Source organism: Rhipicephalus microplus, chromosome X (assembly GCF_043290135.1).
Source record: "Rhipicephalus microplus isolate Deutch F79 chromosome X, USDA_Rmic, whole genome shotgun sequence".
NCBI classification, from domain to species: domain Eukaryota; kingdom Metazoa; phylum Arthropoda; class Arachnida; order Ixodida; family Ixodidae; genus Rhipicephalus; species Rhipicephalus microplus.
Window position 1 is genome coordinate 145,564,331 of NC_134710.1, and position 17,450 is coordinate 145,581,780.

Here is a 17,450-nt window from a genome sequence, read left to right on the forward strand (position 1 = left end):
ACATGGTCTTGTAGGGCAGTAATTTCAGCCAGGGAAATACCTTGGGAAAGAATTTGGGCAGTGAGTGCAAATTTGACAATAGGAAGACGTGCGGTTTGCAACAATTGTCAAAATCATGTGCGGAACAGCGGCGCCTTGCGTAAGCATCACGGCATGAATTGGTGTAACCATGTAATCGCTGTCAGGTACAGGTGACATAGAGGAGAGGTCAATGGGTGTAACACAGTTAGGTGGAAGGCGTACGAAATCAATGCAGCAAATGCGGCTTTGGGGTGGGTCGGTCGGATCAGAAAGTAGAGGCATCTCAAGGTCGAGACAGCCGGCTGAACAGTCTATAAGGGCAGAGTGAGAAGTTAGAAAGTTCATACCTAGAATTAGATCATGAGGGCAATTTTCGGTAACGGTGAAAAGAACAGCAATGCTTCTATCGGCTATAGTCACACGGGCAGAGCACATGCCAATAATGGCGGCAGTTCCCCGTCGGTGACTCGAACGGCTCTGTTCAAGGCGGGTGTGACAACTTTCTTTAGTCGACGACGAAGAGCAGCACTCATAATGGACACATGCGCACCGTTATCGATCAACGCGCGCACAGGTACATTGTCTGAAGTAACATTCAAAAGATTCTGGGTGGTCGGTAATGTTACACGAGGATTTCTTGCAGAGGTTGTCATCAATGCAGCTCCACCTCCAGAAGCTGCACTGCCAAGTTTTCCGGTCAGGGGCGCTGCGAATAGGTTGGAGAGGCAGGACGGGGCTGCGGTGGCGAACGAGATTGACGGCGTTGCGAGGGATGGTGAGCGGGCGTAGCGAGGTTTCGTCAGAGCTGCGGCAGAATCAGAGAATGTGGTCGGCATAGGGGAATCGAAATCAAATGCTGAGGACGATCGGTGGACAGAAGTAGCCTTGGGGGGAGGCCCATAGTATGCCGGCAGAGTCCAGCGATTGCGGCAGTGGCGAGCGATATGACCGACGCGTCGGTAGTTGAAGCATATGGGCTTGTCATCCAGTGTACGCCATTCGGACAAATTGTGTTGTCGAGAGTAGCTGGAACCAAAGAGAGGAGCGGAGGGACGACGATAAAAGGGCTCGGCAGAGCAGACTGGTTGAACAGGATTTAGGTCGACGTCCGATAATTCTTGACGAACGACGGCTTGTATCGGTGAGATCGTGGTCGGTGAAGGATCAGGCGTTGGTAGTGGAGTGACTACTGGTTGGGCTGCCTCAACCTCACGATGTATGATGCGGGTGAGGTTGTCACATCGGGGAACTTGTTGGAAGGCGTCATCGCATGAGAAAGTAGCCGCTGTGTTCGGCAGGCACGTGATGCTGTGAGTGACGCGGCGGGCTTTAGCCTGTTCTAGACGGGGGCATTCTCTCAGTATCGTGTTGATGCTCGTGACATTATTAAAAACCAGCAGGCTGAAGGCATCGTCCGCTATTCCTTTGAAGACGTGATTAACTTTCTCGTCTTTCGACATGCGCTGGTCGATCTTGCTACAAAGCACCAAAACGTCAAGAATGTATGACACGTACGACTCAGTAGACATCTGGGCGCGAGTGGCGAGAGTCTTCTTGCAGCGAGCTGACGACCAGATGAATCGCCAAAAAGATCACGGATCTTTGTTTTGAAAAGATCCCAGCTCATAATTTCGGCTTTATTTGTTTCTAACCATGTCCGCAGCGTGCCGTTGAGGTGGAACAGAACATTCGCGAGCATGAGCGTGCGATCTCAGCAGTGGGTAGCACTGACGCGCTCGTACCGGTGCAGCCAGGAGTCAACATCAATGGTACCGTCAGCGGAGAAAGTGCCAGAATCTCGAAGGGGTGGCAGGGTGACGTAGGTTGTCAACTCGGCTGGAGAGGCCGGTGGTAATGAGGTACTGGCAGTTGAAGTAGCCGAAGAGTCCCCGGTGTTGCGACCGCTGCGCGTCTCCATCGAGGTACAGGAGTCGTCCGCCTCCACCAATAATGTTACGCATTACTTATTTATTAAACTATGTGCGATGCACAGAGCTCGGCAAACAAGATGGCGCCAGTTGATCAACAACCAGCAACAACTGTCGTTGTCTTTCTCTTTCATGCAGCAAGGCTGCTGCGGCTGTTCGGTATCAATATCAATCCTCCACTTTTCAAGTTAAACAGCGTCATACGTGTTTAAAAAAAAGCACTCTTTCGGGGCCACCAAAGCAATGTGCCACATTTAAGTTACATATTACATCAGCCTGTCATACCTTTCTACACTTATGGTTGTGAAATTCTTGATTATGGTAGAGGAAATATTCATTCCCTGTGCATGTACGCTCCTAAAATTTCAGAATGCCCTTCAGCTTTTCCAAGTCTCTCGCCATTATCCGTTTTGTAACATGATAAAATCTCTCAAAAAATTACATGACCAAGTTTCAGAAATGTTTAGGGGCTTTGGGATGACTTATTCTACATGTGCAGAGCCAGAAAAAAAGTGCCCAAAAGTGATTTGTCACTGGCTAGAAATTACAGGACACTGTCCCACATTCAAAAAAAAAAAAAAAAATGGAGGGACCCTTAAGCTTTGCCATTAAGAGTTGAACGCGATAGTGAAATCCGGCCCCTAGTGCACCCTTCAACCGCTGAGTACATACTTATTCATGTTTTGTTACATACACATGTACACACACAAACATGCACACAGTAAATTGGATCAGCACGCGCTATTATCGTCGAATGGGCTCGTTTTCGTTGTGACACCTGTTGAACAAAATGCGTTAAAGGGGCCTTGAAACACTTTCAAGTAACCATGGGATGAATTCACTAGAAGAGCTTATTGCCTCACAAATTCAACGCCGCAAAAATTTTAAGAATCCGTCCAGTGCGAGTGGAGTTGCAAAGGTTTGTCACGTGCTGCAATTGCATTTTCCCTTCTGTCGTCCCGACAAAAACCAGCACTTATTGAACTCTCTGAAAACAGAGCTAAGAGAAAAAATGCATGCTGCCCGCAAATTCTACTATGAAAGTTCGTTAACAACCTTTATGAAAAACGACCCATCTAAATTCTGGAAAACTTTTAATCCTGCAGGCCCGACATCTTCCTTACTTATTGTGAACGAGCAGCCCTCTTCGGATTCTTTAACTATCTCGGAAGCGTTCAATGGTTATTTCAAATCAGTGTTTAGTACAGATGACGGCACCAGTCCCGCTTTCGGTCTTGACAGTACATTGCCTGCCTTCCCAGAACTACAGATTAGTTACGCTGGAGTTGTCAATCTCCTACTGAACATCGACACAAATAAGAGTGCCGGCACTGATAACATCCCTTACACATTTTTAAAACGTTACGCTGAATGGAATGCGAGGTATTTAACAGTCATTTTTCAGAGATCTCTTGAAACAGGAATTGTACCGCACATTTGGAAAAATGCAAAAGTTGTTCCGGTGTTCAAATCTGGCGACAAACAAGTAATTCCAAACTATCGACCTATTTCATTAATCTGCACCTGCTGTAAAATTCTTGAACACATTATTCACAAACATGTAGTCACATATTTAACTGAAAACAACCTCCTCTCCCAAAATCAACATGGCTTTCGTGCAGGATTTTCAACAGTCACGCAGTTGCTGGGGTTTACGCATGACATCGCTTCGACTTTAAACGATCGCGGTCAAGTGGACGCCATTTTTATTGACTTCTCGAAAGCGTTTGACACTGTTTGCCACAATAAACTCCTCCTCAAATTAAAAGCCTTTCTGCGCGGCACTCACGGCATTCGCTTGTTATCTTGGCTTTCAGATTACCTAAATTTAAGGCAGCAGTTTGTCGCGTTTAACAATTCGCATTCGTCATCCCTCCCTGTCACATCAGGTGTGCCGCAGGGCTCGGTCCTTGGGCCTCTTCTTTTCCTAATTTATCTCAACGATGTTGTCGAAATAACAAAAAATACAAAGGTCAAACTCCGTCTATACGCCGACGACTGTGTCCTCTATTCTTGTATTTGTACCTCCCGTGACCAAATACAGTTAAATAATGTTTTTTCTTCTTTCCGTACCTGGAGCTCAACGTGGCAAATGGCACTAAACCTTAACAAAACGGTAAGCATGACATTCACAAACAAGAAGGAACCCCTACGTTTTTCCTATGGCCAGAACATGAAGCATGTCAACGAATACAAGTATCTTGGCGTAACATTCTCACCGAACTTAAAATGGCATAAACATATAAACCTAATCTGCTCGAAAGCGCTCCGAAAATTGGGCTTCTTGAAGCGAACGTTAAAAGATGCAACTCACGAATGCAAACTAACAGCATATAAATCCCTGATACGGCCTGTTCTTGAATACGCCTCCGTTGTCTGGTCACCTCACTGCGCATGCGACATAGCACACTTGGAAGGTGTTCAAAAAAAGCAATAAGATTCATATATCACCGTTATGATCACAATTTTTCGCCTTCGTCACACGCTGTACGTCTATCACTCAAATCACTTGAACACAGACGTACTTGCGAGCGTATCGGCACTTTACATAAAATCGTGAACAAGATAATCACCATTGACATGCCCTTTTCCTTGGCCAACTCCGTTGCAAACACTCGCAGGTCAAACCCCATTAACATCACACCCTTCATGCCATTTCTAGATTGTTTTAAGTTTTCATTTTTTCCTTTCACAGTGGAATTGTGGAATAATCTGGATGTTTCTCTCCGAAAGTTGCCTACCAATAGTTTTTTGAATGAACTACCAAACCATGTGTTTTGTTAGTTTAGTGTGTATTCACTGTTATGGACCCACTCCTGCAATGTCTCGAACTGTGAGACAGCAGTATTTGTAAATAAAAATAAATAAAAAAAGCGCTGCAAGCTAAGCAGGGAGTGGTGGCAGGGCAAAGAAACTACAGCGCCTCGTGACCTCAAGCACTTTCTTTTCTTCGAATGTGCGGCTTTTTCAGTGTGATCGCGCGCACACGCTTGGACAAGTTACCGAGATAGCCTCCCGCAGCTATTTCGCTAACTTGATTTTTCGGTCACAGACGCACAGACGATTTTTCGCTCACAACAAACGGGGCCGACGCCGGCGGCAGGTTTTCTGCGACACGAGCTCTTTAACGCTATCGCGTTAAAAGCTGTCTGTTGCGGTCTCATCTTACACTCAATAGAATTTCACTGAAATTGCATGGCTTTGTTCTAAAAGCATTGATGAAACGTTTCGACCACTTGTTCAACCCTGGTGACCAGAGACATGGCTAGAAGCAGGATAGACTGCAAGACACCTTCCATTTTCTAAAACGGTGTCCACTGCTTTCACTTCTTTTTTTTTAACCTTTTTTTATATTATTTTTGTGCACAAAGAGACAACGACAAGAAAGAGAGACACACGAGCACTCGTATGTCTCTATCTTTTTTGTCCTTGTCTTCCCTGGGCACTAAAAAAAGTTTAAAGTATGGTTACATACCAACTCGTCCAGCTATCAGTTTTACTGCCATCCACATCTTGTATGTTGTCAGAGCACACGTATTGACCACTGAAATAGTCATGGAAATATGGTAGGGATAACAGTGTGTAGGCGTCATGTATGAAGTGAGGGCCACCTATCAAGTTAAATGGCCTGTCACAACCTGCAGCCATAAAAGTGGTAAATACAAACAGGAAGGGCTGGGTGCCCTTCCTGTTTGTATTTATTCATTATAGGTATTCATTATAGGTTTCTAACACTAGCTTTATTGTGACCTTTTGGAATTCTTTGTGCAAGCCGGTTATAATACGTTATACTCACAGAACTTCATTGGCAATTGAACACTATTGCCATCAGTGAGTTTAAGAGCACAAAGCCAAAGTAAATAAATGTCATTTAGGTACAGCTACAGCTGCTTTTGTGATACATAATGACTGCTTCGAGTGCGTGTTCATCCACTCTGATGACCCATGTGCAGTCTGGTAGATGGTAATTGTAATAAGATATGCAAAAGTATTCTATGAACAATTGCTAAATATATGCTTAGCACTGCATTAGTACTAAAAACAATTTCATGCACTTGCGTGCACGTTATTTGTATTCATGCATTTGAAAAAAGTTTCCAGTGTTTTTTCAACTCTTTGGAGTCACTATGTGTGACAATGTGTAACTTCTGTATTGCACACAAAGAAATGGTGGCCTGTATGAATTTCATTCAACAAGAGTTCTTCTGGTTTTTTTTAAATCCTTGAAATCTAACAGTTTCCATTTTGCTATGTAACAGCAAATACGAATACAGAAATCAAGAAGTGAAGATAATAGGCAGGAATAATGATATTCTCTGCCTGTTGAACTGGCTGTTACATTATCTTCATTGCTCAGTAGCAGTTCCCATCAAACTGCTATGCCTTCATTGAATTTAGTGCTTTCTAATTTCATGAATATATTTTGAATTGACCTCACATTAGTCGAGTAGCCTAATGGCCTTTCTAACCTCAGGGGCCAAAACTGTGCAGTGTGTTTGTCCATCTTTGTGCATAGAATGGAGCTTTATAGAGTTTGTCCAAGCCATTAGCACAAGCAAACTTGAAATAATGTAAGTTGATCAACTATAGTTGGATTTATGTCTTCAAGCAGCATGTTTTTCAGTGTCCTTCAGCAATCCTTTGTTTTTTTGTTTTGTTTTTTCAGAGCATGTGTGTTCTGTGATTTCATCTATGCTAAAAAACTGTAAGGCCACTCAGCGGCAGCGTCTTTTGAACAAGTTTACAGAAAATGACCATGAGAAGGTAAACAGTGGCTTGCTACATTTTTTTTTCTTACACTACGTTCATGTGTGTGGCTTTGTTTCATTAAGTGATGATGGTTTTCAGCTATCTTTGCTTAATGACTGTAATGATACATGGCCTTTTTTATGCGTCATAGGGGAGAATCGTGCACATGTCATCATGTCTTTTAGCGAAATGATATCTAGGTCTTAAAGAGACTGTCTACCGTCCTTCAGTGCTCTCCTGTTTTGTGTCGCTATAAAAAGTGTACCATGTAAAGAGTCTAACCTTGCAGCAGTTTCTCTGGAAAGTGCGTAGAATTTTTTAAAACAGAATTTTTCTGTGCGCGTTATGTTTCCTTCTATCAATGGGATTAATTCCCACAACACTGATCGACGCCGCTGAAAGTAAAAAAACTGAAACCGCGTGCGGTTTTTGCAGGCTTCATCAAGTTTGGTTATTAATAAAACAAATACCTCAGTGGTCATTTTAAACATGCACACACTTTTGTGTTGTTCTCATGAGGGGCGGCAGACGCCGTGGTCACGTTTCTCAGCCGTTTGCAGGCAGGCATGCAGGTAAGCGAACACACCGCCGGCAGCACCACCGAGCGCCTATTTGAACGCGTGATAAAAAAAAAGGGAAAAATTGATCTCGGGCACAATACAAAGCTGCCTCAAGTGGATAAAATACAAATTCAAGTTAAACGTCTTTGTTTTTAAGCAATATAAGTCTACCTGCAACGATTTTTCGTCCTACCAATAGATTGTCAAGATTGACCACATTCACTGTTGGGTGATGCTAGTGGTCACTTTTTTATCGACTCAACATCAAGTTATGATTCTTTTTTTCTGGCACGAAAGCATGCTTGTTGCCACCGATGTGATGAAAGATCTTTTCATTGGCGCCACAGACGGAAAAATTTTTTCGAGCGGTAGACAGTCTCTTTAAGCATTCAGGTTCTAACTGTAGACTTTGCATTTGTTGTTTTTGCATCACATGCAGTATTTCACTTGAGCAGCACACATTTCATGCAGTTTGCATCAGGGGTGCAGCCATAAATTTTGTAGCGTCTACACTGGCTTCGCCGAGCCAATTTCGTGTGGCACTGGTCTGCGCATGCGCAATGATACTCCGCCACCGCCGTGCACGGCCCGCCGCCAGTGTGCGCGTTATTCGATGCACTGCGCAGGCGATCAGTGGTGTCACGCGCCGGAGCTGGCACCTCCCTCGCACTCGGCCGCGGCCGCGCGCGAATCGCCGCCTTCGATGTGCGCTTTTCAGAGGAGTACCGTCATAGCCTTGGTAGACATATTGACGCTGACGCACGCGCCTTCCCTGTGAAGTCGCCATCTGACACTGCGCTGGAGCCGCTTGATAGCGCCTCTGACTGGCGTTTGCCACTGTGGTATAGCCATGGAGAAAGAGAGTGCAAATGCTGCTCAACGGTGCAGTAGAGCGGAGAAACTTAACTCATTGGATCCCGAAGTAGTTGCCTGACAAAATAAATATACGTGTGTCATTGCAGCAGCAGTAAGCATGATAATCAAGCTAATCCTAGACACTCTGGAAAGCTAAGAATAATCAGCTGAACCTTTGCTAATGCTACGTATATCCTGGCATAGCTGAGCTAAGCCACTGCCATTTTTTTTGGTGGTGGGGGGGGGGGGGGGAGCATCTTCCTAATTTCGGGGATGGCACCCCCATTGAAATGGGTTTTTTTTGCTGTCATGGCAAAAAAAAAAAAAAAAAAAATCGAGGCCAGGGGGTGCACGGGCCACCCTCTGGTTACACCCCAGGTTTGGATGCATCTACAGTTGAACCTCAATATGTGTACTAGTAAGGTATTAAAATTCTTATAATTTTACGTCTATAAGAAGCCATGCGTATTTCCATATAACCAAGGTGATAAGTTGAAACCACTATTAGCAGCTGTGATTAAATTGCTGAATTTCATGTGGTCAGAACCCAATACTACTGGTGTTACTGTTGTCATGTGGCAAGTGACAAGCATGAATATGTGGCCATAACGACATGAGTCCTTTCACTTGTTCGGCACTGCCTTGCCTGAATCATTCAAACCCCAAGCAAATGTAAAAAAGGTTTTTATGGATATGGCACTACAGTTAGGAGATCTCGGGTTTGCAGAGCTGTTTCTTTTTTGTTTCCTTCTAGTTTGCCAAGGCGCCTCCGTACTGAAGCAATTCTTTTTAGTATGCCAGTAGTGTAACCTTCGAATCGAGCTTTAGACAACATTTTTTTTTCTAATAGTGTCCCTTTAAGAAAGGTCACTTGCATTTCATTTTTCTGCCCATGATGTTTGTTTTCTTATAATTATTGTTAGCCTATTTTATGTACATTGCAGAATGAAAGTCTCTGTCGATTATCTTAAACATGTCCTGTCCTGTGCGAGCCTATTCCATTTTATTCCTGAAATTTTCCGAATTTCATCGTATAACCGCCTGCTGTCATTGGCTATCTTCCCATCTGTTGGTATTCAATGCATCACTCTACCCATAAAATATCTGTCCTTCACATAATGTGAAGCAATATAACAGGTACCCCTGTTCATTATTTGATGCACTCTGGTGTCTTATCTCTTAATTTCACACTTATCGTCTTCCATTTCATCGCACACTGCATGGTTCTTATAGAGGCCATGCAACACTTTTTAAAATAATCATCGAAGGGCTTTATTAAAAGAGCTTATTGCCTCATGAATTGACTGCCACAAAATATGTTTAGAATCCATCAAGTACAATTGGAGTTCGCTCAATTAGTCGCGCACTTCAAGCACTTTCTCTCCCTTTTTGTACCAGCGAGCATTCTGAAGTTTACGCGGGGAGGGGAATGACAGTGGGGTCAGCAGATCCATTCTTCAAGTGCACAACTTTCAGTGTGATTACGAGCATGTGGTGGCATCTCATGGTGGCCGCAGTAACTATGCAGCTCGCAATGCTCAAATCAGCCAATGGTCGTGGACTGTGGGTTTACGGCGTAGTCATTTGGGTTTATGGCATCATTTATAGAAAAGAGGGAGCAATGTCTAGCGGAGTTTAAGAAATAATTAATCACAAATTCTAGGCCACATGCTGCACTGTTCTCGGGAGCCTCGACTACCAATTTGCAGCGTTGCCTCACCATGCTGAAACAGTGTTGCAGGATCCCTTTAAATTGCCTTGGGTGTCTTTGTTAATTTCCTATTTCTTGCCTAATATGTTAGTACCATTGTAGAATATGGCACAAAAAATGGAAACAAGGACCACACATACACAGCATAAGCTACTCTTCTGATGTGCGTCACTAATTCTCGTTTGTACCATTGTTGAATATGGTGCAAAAAATAAAGGCAAGAACCACAGGTACACAGCACAAGGCACTTTTGTGAAGTTCATCACTAATTCTCTGGGCTCTTTTTCAAATGGTCCTTTCCTCGTCTCTGTTTTTTGTGCCAATTCCGACGATAATGTAGAACCAACCTGCCCACCGAGGTACCCTCTCATGTCAGTACTCACAGTATACAACGTTCATACACCTTCTGGTTTAGTGTCAGTAGTAAATTGCTGGTTACAAATTGGAAATGTCTACAATATGTGCACCATCCTATTTTTTTCTTCAGGGAATTTTTTATTTCCTTTACATGAGTAGATTCTCCTGTTAGTAATCAGCGCAGATATACACCTTGATACACATCTTTGATGTCTACATTCAAGTGCTAATAGGGTCACCAAATATATTTCAGGTGGACAGGCTCATGGAGCTGCACTTCAAATATTTGGAAAAAGTACATGCGATTGACAGTATAATTGAACGTGAAAAGGAAGTGAGTATATGACTTTAAAATTATGAATGATTAAAAATGATCATCCAAGTTTCATTGCATGTACCTGTGCTTGTTTATTTGAATCACTGTAGCAGTGATCCTCCAGTAGTAATTACATAGTGAATGTAGTGCTGATTATTATTATATGTATTTGTGACTGTTTATTGTGAAACATTGTTTTTTTTTTTTTTTGAAGGCATATACCTACATTCCCTGCTTTATTCTTGTTTGCCAATTGGTAAATTAAGCAAACTGTATATCCACTCTATGAAAACCCTAAGTGATAGTTGCAATATTCATAAATGAAATAATGGTCAAGACAGGAGCATAGCCTTGCCATGATAAACAAGTACAGACTTGCCTCTTGGACACTCTGCAAAAGAAAAAAACATGGTGTGCCCATGTGCTTGTTCACACACAATCCTGTAGGGGGGGTGAGGCAAATATAAACCCTGAGGTTTAAAATTTTTGATGGATAGGTAAATGCCCACTTCTGCATTGTGAAAATGCTGCTGCAAAAATTTTGCAAATCAGTGCTGCGACAAGAAAGTTACAAAGGATAGAACTATGTACGTACCCTTATGGCCGGCCACTTGGGCTGGTTTCGGTTCGTCGCTCAGTCTCTCCACCCTTCACCGCTCAGAAGTATAGGCATAGCCCATTGTTTACGAGAACAAAAGCTGGGCTAATTTGTAAGAATGCATGTTAAAGCAAGTATTGCAAAGGAACTACAACACAAGTGACAAACATGTACACAAGATGCGTACTCGTCTCGTGTTCATGTTCCTTGCTTGTGTTGTCGTTCTGCGCTACATGCTTTAACATAAAACTACATAACACGATCTCGGAAGTTATGTCATTGGTGCACAGCAATCGACCTAGCTAGGCTTCTTCATTCTCGTGCTGATAATGTCAGTTATGTGTTAAGGTCCCTTATTAGTACTCGCAGGCAGCGTGGTGCGAGAATAGTGAGGTACATTGATGCAGCGCCTCCTCTATTTTATTAAATCGAGCCAGGTGTGCCCAATCCAGCCGTTCACCACCCTCTCCTCTTGCTCTTTCCTGCTCTCGTCCATCGCCTAGCCTTCGCTTGTGCTTTGCGGTCATGGAGGAGAGAACCACTCATTCAGTGCCTCACGACAGAATTCATATGAAGTAATTTTCTGTTCAGTTGTGTACAGATCCGTAGGGTGGCGTCTTTCATTCCCCGTGTTCACAATATTGGCGGTCACGCGGGCTCTGTAAAAGATATGGTGTTCAGGGATAGCATGTTGCCGTTCATGGCGCTATGCAGACAGCCAATGGGAAAGCATCACTGCAACAATAGTGCATGCGCTCCGCTGTGATGCAATGGTGGCATTGCTTCGAGCTACAAAGAAAGAGCACAAAGGAACTGTTGAGGAACGAGAGACGAGACGACGGTGACGAGGCCGTGCCGTTATCGCAGCTTTTATTAGAGACGTGGGCGTAGACAGGGTCGCAGCTGCAGCATCCAGCCAGGCCAGGAGCTAGGCACTTCTCTCCAGCGCGTGGCTCACACCTCACTTACCACAAGGCTGACTTCTTCTTTAGCGTGGCCGGCAACCAAGACTGGCGCAACGCTGCATCAGCTTCCCTCCCCTAGCACTTTGCGCGATTTTAAACATGTAGAAAAAAAAATCAAGAGGGACAGACACTATGTACATGAGCGGCAGTCCATGGTTTATCTGTGTGGAAGTCCGAGTTGTTTCCGTGAAAAATTTTGGGCATTCGAAAGTTCTGGCAGGTGACACTGGGAGCCAAGGAGTGGGCGAGGTGCACGCCGAGTAGATGTTGTAGCCGGAAGCGACGCAACCCATCGAGGTCCTTTTGGCCGCAGGCACCGGCAACACCATCGGTTGTTATTTAGATAACATCTCAGTGAGGATGATGCTGAGTGTGCGGATGCCTCGTGAGGGTAGGTGTCGCAAGTGTTGCATGATCGTCGTAGGCATGAGCGGCGCTGAGAAATTGACGCTGTTTGCATGAGATACGGGCATGAACATGCTGGTCGATTGTCCCTGGAACGGCATGCCGTAAGACAAGCTCTGCAATGCACACTGTGATATCCGATGGGTTGTAGAGGTAGTGGCAGGCAGGCACTTTGAATAAGATGGCCTGGTGGCAGGAGCTCGTAACGCACCTGGATGGTACCGACGCTGGCATATCTCTGTCGCCTGAACTTGAGCAGTACTCGTGATAATGACTGCGTTATTGAAATTCACGTGGGGAGTGCTGATTTGGCTCAAGTTCCTTCGCGCTGTCTTCAGAGGCGTTCGGCAGCAAGTCATGCATCGCCGAAGGCTCAAGCTGTACCAGGGCATGGTGCGACGTGTGTGTGGGTACGGAACCACCTTGTGCAGCCGGCACAGGAGTACTTGGGTGCGGAGACTGCATGCTGACCATACGCTTGCATAGCCGGTGGGTCACAATCGGGTAACTTTGCGGTAGCTTTGCTGCTGGCCTAGAAGACGGCAGTTGGTTCGGTTATGGTGCCGCACGTAGTGTCAGCGAACAGGTGACGCCGGTTTGGGTGTCGCACACTGCTTCAGTAGGCGCTGAAGTCTTCGTGCTCACTGACGCGTCCACAGGTGCCGACTGCTCAACCAAAGGCCGATCTTCGGGCGGCATACGCTGCGATACGTCAGCGGAGTCGATTGTGGTAAGAAGGTCACCTCCCTCATTGCTGTGGTGCTGCGCTTGACGGGATGCGGTCAAGGCAAACTGTGAAAAAAGCTGGATCGCGGTTGGTGGGGAAGTGCCTTCCGTTCGATCAGTACCTTTCGGAGGTGCTGTTCGGCACCGCAAAACTGTAGGACGGTGTCTCGTAGTTCGTCATATGGGCGGGGGCTCCAAGAGAAATAGATGAAGCGTTGTTTGAGGTCAGGTTGAAGAACATACTCCAAGACCTCACACATGAATTCTTGGAGCCAGATGCTGTTAAGAGCTCCAAGGCAGCCTCGAACTCTTAGAACTGTGACTCAGTGCCGGAGGTCCGGAACAGTGGTAGAGGTGGGTCAAAGTGTGGCTGCAAGGCTTGAGTTGGCTGGAACATGGCCGCAAAGCTCAGAGGCAGCGGTGCAGTGCTGATCACTTGTCCGTTGGTTCGTGGTCATCAAATGTTGAGGAACGAGAGGCGATACGGCGGTGATGGCGATGAGGCCGTTCCTTGGTCGCAGCTTTTAGTTGGAACGCGGGCGTAGATGTGGTCGCAGCTGCAGCGTCCAGCCAGGCCAGGAGCTAGGCTGTTCTCTCCAGCACATGGCTCGCATCTCACGTGCCACGTGGCAGACTTTCTCTTTAGCACAACAGTCGGCCAAGACTGGCATGACGCTACAGAACAAATCTGACAGACATAGGATATTGGAGTGGATCTATCGCATCTCTTGAGGGAAGCGTTCGGAAGCACGTGTGATGCAAGCAGTGCTACCTACCTCTAATGCAACGTCGCATCACGACCAATCACTGCCTGAACCAAGGCGGACCGACGGCTCCCGTTGAGAAGTGTGCGTTTGCACTGGCATTGAAAGAAATAAAGGAGGCATTAATTGACAAGACAAACATTGCGATGTTATTGTTTTACTCGTGCAATGTTGACAATCTACAAGAAGTAAGTTGTCAACTTATGAACAATGAAAGCAATTTGGATTACATCATTGTACTATTAGCTAGTGCGAGATGAAACTGCTGATGTCAGTGATGGTGACCATAGATCATTAAAGAAGATTGCACTCAAGAGATGTTGTGAAGATAAATGAATAGCTGCATGTTTTGTTTAGATGTGATATAACACTGACATTGTTTACTTTCTCTAACTTTATGTGAAATTTTGCTGTTCACTCTTGTTATAGCCCAGGTAGCCAAACAGTATCCAGAAAAATACAAGTAAAACATTGACTATAACAAAGATATTTTCATATTGGATCTAACTGCTTAACAAAGCTTGACTTCACCTCATTGCGAGTGAAAAAAAAAAAAGAAAATGTTGATCAGACACAGCTTGAAGCAGTCAAAGTAAATTTTATAACTTTGATTTCTCAATTCTTCAGTCTATGAGGATTTTGTTATCCTGCTGCAACTATCATAACCACCCCTACTTTTCATCCCTACATTTACCCTCCCGTAAAACTTAATGCAGTGGTTTTGGCCTGCTCGTTGTACTACTAGTTTTCAAATTCTGTGAGATCATCCGATAACGTCACTCCCTGACTTTCAGAATCCCAAGTTGAATGAAGAGGAGGATCAGTCAGACCTAGAAGAGAAGTTCTACCTCCGTAGACTAGATGCTGGCCTCTTCACCCTACAGCTGGTAGATTACATCATGCTGGACATCTGCAGCTCAGGACCACCGTCTGTGAGTATACTGTTTATCTGAGATTAAACTGTGTTCCAAAACTTGTTGTGAATAATTACTGTTGAGGCTGAATATTTAAGCATTTTAGAAGCAAATTTTATGTGCTAAAATAGGCAAGCAAAACATTTTAGCCCTACATTATTGTACAACGAAGCGAAAAACAGCGCAAAAACACAAGACAGTGAGAGAGATAGACGAAGCATTGACTTACAAACGTAAACTAGTGCTTTGTCCATCTCTTTCACTGTCTTGTGTTTTCTTGCCGTTTCTCGCTTTGTTAATCATGTACCAACCGGCCCAAATAAGCACTTTAGTGCCATCATTATAAATATGGGCAGAATAAATTTTTACATTCATGCAAGTTATTTCAAACAAACGACATCTGCGACCTGTATCTACGTGAAGAAAACCAGAAATGTTGTTTATGTTGTTTTTCATGACAGGTGTCAGCAGGTGAACGTAGCTGCACAAGTATTTTTTGTCCCATATAGTTCGCAGAACACCATCTCTCCGTTTATTCTGTAGCATAGTGAGATGTGTGTCAATGCAGCACACTCCTGATCTTTTCAGCAGGAACGAGGAGCGCAGAGCAGGAGTAGATAGCCCTGCTAAGAACGGAAAGGAGGAGGGATGCTTCCTACTGGCTGGGTCGAGTCATGTAGAGCCAATTTCTCCCCTGGCAGTGAACACTTCAGAATGAAAAAAAAAAAAAAAAAAAGCTGCGTGCATATGGCATTGTTCTTTCTTATTGTGCTCTTCACTCTCTTTTTCCCTGAACTGCTATTTCACATTAGTCAACTGCTCAAGCCATGTCAGCACGGCGGCGTATGTTTCCAGGGCATCCCACTTCACTGCTGCTAACAATTGTTATTGCAAGAGTTGGTCAACTAGGGGACTAGGCTGAACCCTTAAGAGTTTCAGATGGGCAAAGTTACTGAGTAACATGAATAACGATCTCAAACTGCATCTAAAAGTGAAACTTGAAGCTTTAGAGTGTCCCTACATAGGTGCCCATTTTCAAAATAGGCAAATATTCAGAAAAAAGTCAGAATAGGATTTTATAGACTCTTTAGATGTCTATTTTGTTTCTTGTGCTCCCATTGCTCTACTTTAATCTATGAGCATGAAGTAGAAATTAAGAAGAACATTTATAAAGTCCTTCTTAATCTCTAATTCATGCTCATAGATTAAAGGTAGAGCAATGGGAGAACAAGGAACAAAATAGGCATTTGCCTAAAATCTAGTCTCTAAATATAACATTGAAAGTAGGCTGCACATTCATAGAAAACAAGTATTTAAGGTCATGATGCACAAATGTAGCTTTTAAGAGAAAGTGCTTAGAACATGTGACAAACCCCTGTAACTCCACTCATACATTACATCATTAAATATTTTTGCTCTAGTAAATTCATGAGGCAATAAATTCAAATGGAGAGGTAATGTGATTGTTATTACTGGAAAAGTGCTGCTGGGCTGCTTTAAGGACCATTTTTGTGGGCTTGCTATCTTACAACAGTACATTTCAACATGATACATAGTTGAAGTTTATAGTTTTGATTGCGTAATCTGGAATATACTATGTTAAAACCTCTGATTGTTCTGATCCTAGTCAGCTAGCTGGCCCATATAACAGTTTTTTAAGTGAGCAATGTGTCATTATTGTAATTTATTTTTCTAGATTAAGCAGAGAGTACTGCAAATATTGAACCTGAGGGGAGGGTCTATCAAAACGATTAGAAATGTCATGAGAGGTAAGTGTCTATTGCGTTTCCAGTAGTTCAAGCTCTCTCTCTCTTTTTTGAAAATCAGCACTACCTATTGTTCACTGATGTTACTTTGCAAAAAGTGGTATTATATTAGTCAAACCATATAGAATTGTGGGATTTAACTGCTTCATTCACTTCAATGCTCATGGCCATTTTACTTTATGATAAAGTTTTTTTCTGAAGGAGTTTTAAAAATGTAACATTGCGCTTTTACTCGCTTTATAGCGTTAGACACTTGCACCCTTGCTTAGTACGAACGAGCCACACTCAATATTGTTTGCACAGCATTATAAAAAGAAATCTCTATTTGGCTCGCAGTTATTACTGTATCAGTTTCATTCTCTTTGACTATGTCATTGTACATTCATTGCTGCAAAGTGAGATATGAAGAGAAAAAGCTATTGTTTTTGAAAATAGCAGAGAACTTAATTGCGGTAAAGATTCAAATATGCTAGCTAAGGATTTTAAAAATAGAAAAGAAAGGGCTTGACTAATAGCATCTTAACTTAATGAATTTTCTTGCTACACAAATAACCCAACATGTTAATTGATTGTGTGTTTTTTTTGCAGAATATGCAGGCAACCTTGGTGATGCTAAGGATGAATCCTTGAAAGAAGCAGAACAGCAGAGAATACTGCAGTTAGTGGACCGGTTCTGAAGTCTTGCATCTACATCGTCATGGAGCTTGTAAATAAACATCAAATGGCAAACGCACAAAAAAATTGCATCGCTTTTGTATTTGCCTGCCGTACAATTGAATACCAGATTAAAGATTTTCAGTGAAGAGAAAACAACA

The 17,450-nt window shown here is 43.6% G+C and overlaps 1 protein-coding gene across 1 annotated transcript in view; it reads left to right on the forward strand.

Annotated features, from left to right (window-relative positions):
- LOC119185943 (beta-catenin-like protein 1) overlaps positions 1 to 17,448 on the forward strand; it is an 80,098-nt gene extending 62,650 nt beyond the window's left edge. Inside the window, exons 13-17 of the mRNA XM_075877951.1 lie at positions 6,616 to 6,713; positions 10,435 to 10,515; positions 14,750 to 14,887; positions 16,566 to 16,638; positions 17,224 to 17,448. Of these exons, the coding sequence (XP_075734066.1) occupies positions 6,616 to 6,713; positions 10,435 to 10,515; positions 14,750 to 14,887; positions 16,566 to 16,638; positions 17,224 to 17,312 (479 nt within the window). The 3' untranslated portion in view covers positions 17,313 to 17,448. The remainder of the gene's footprint in view (positions 1 to 6,615; positions 6,714 to 10,434; positions 10,516 to 14,749; positions 14,888 to 16,565; positions 16,639 to 17,223) is intronic.
- The last annotated feature ends 2 nt before the right edge of the window (positions 17,449 to 17,450 follow it).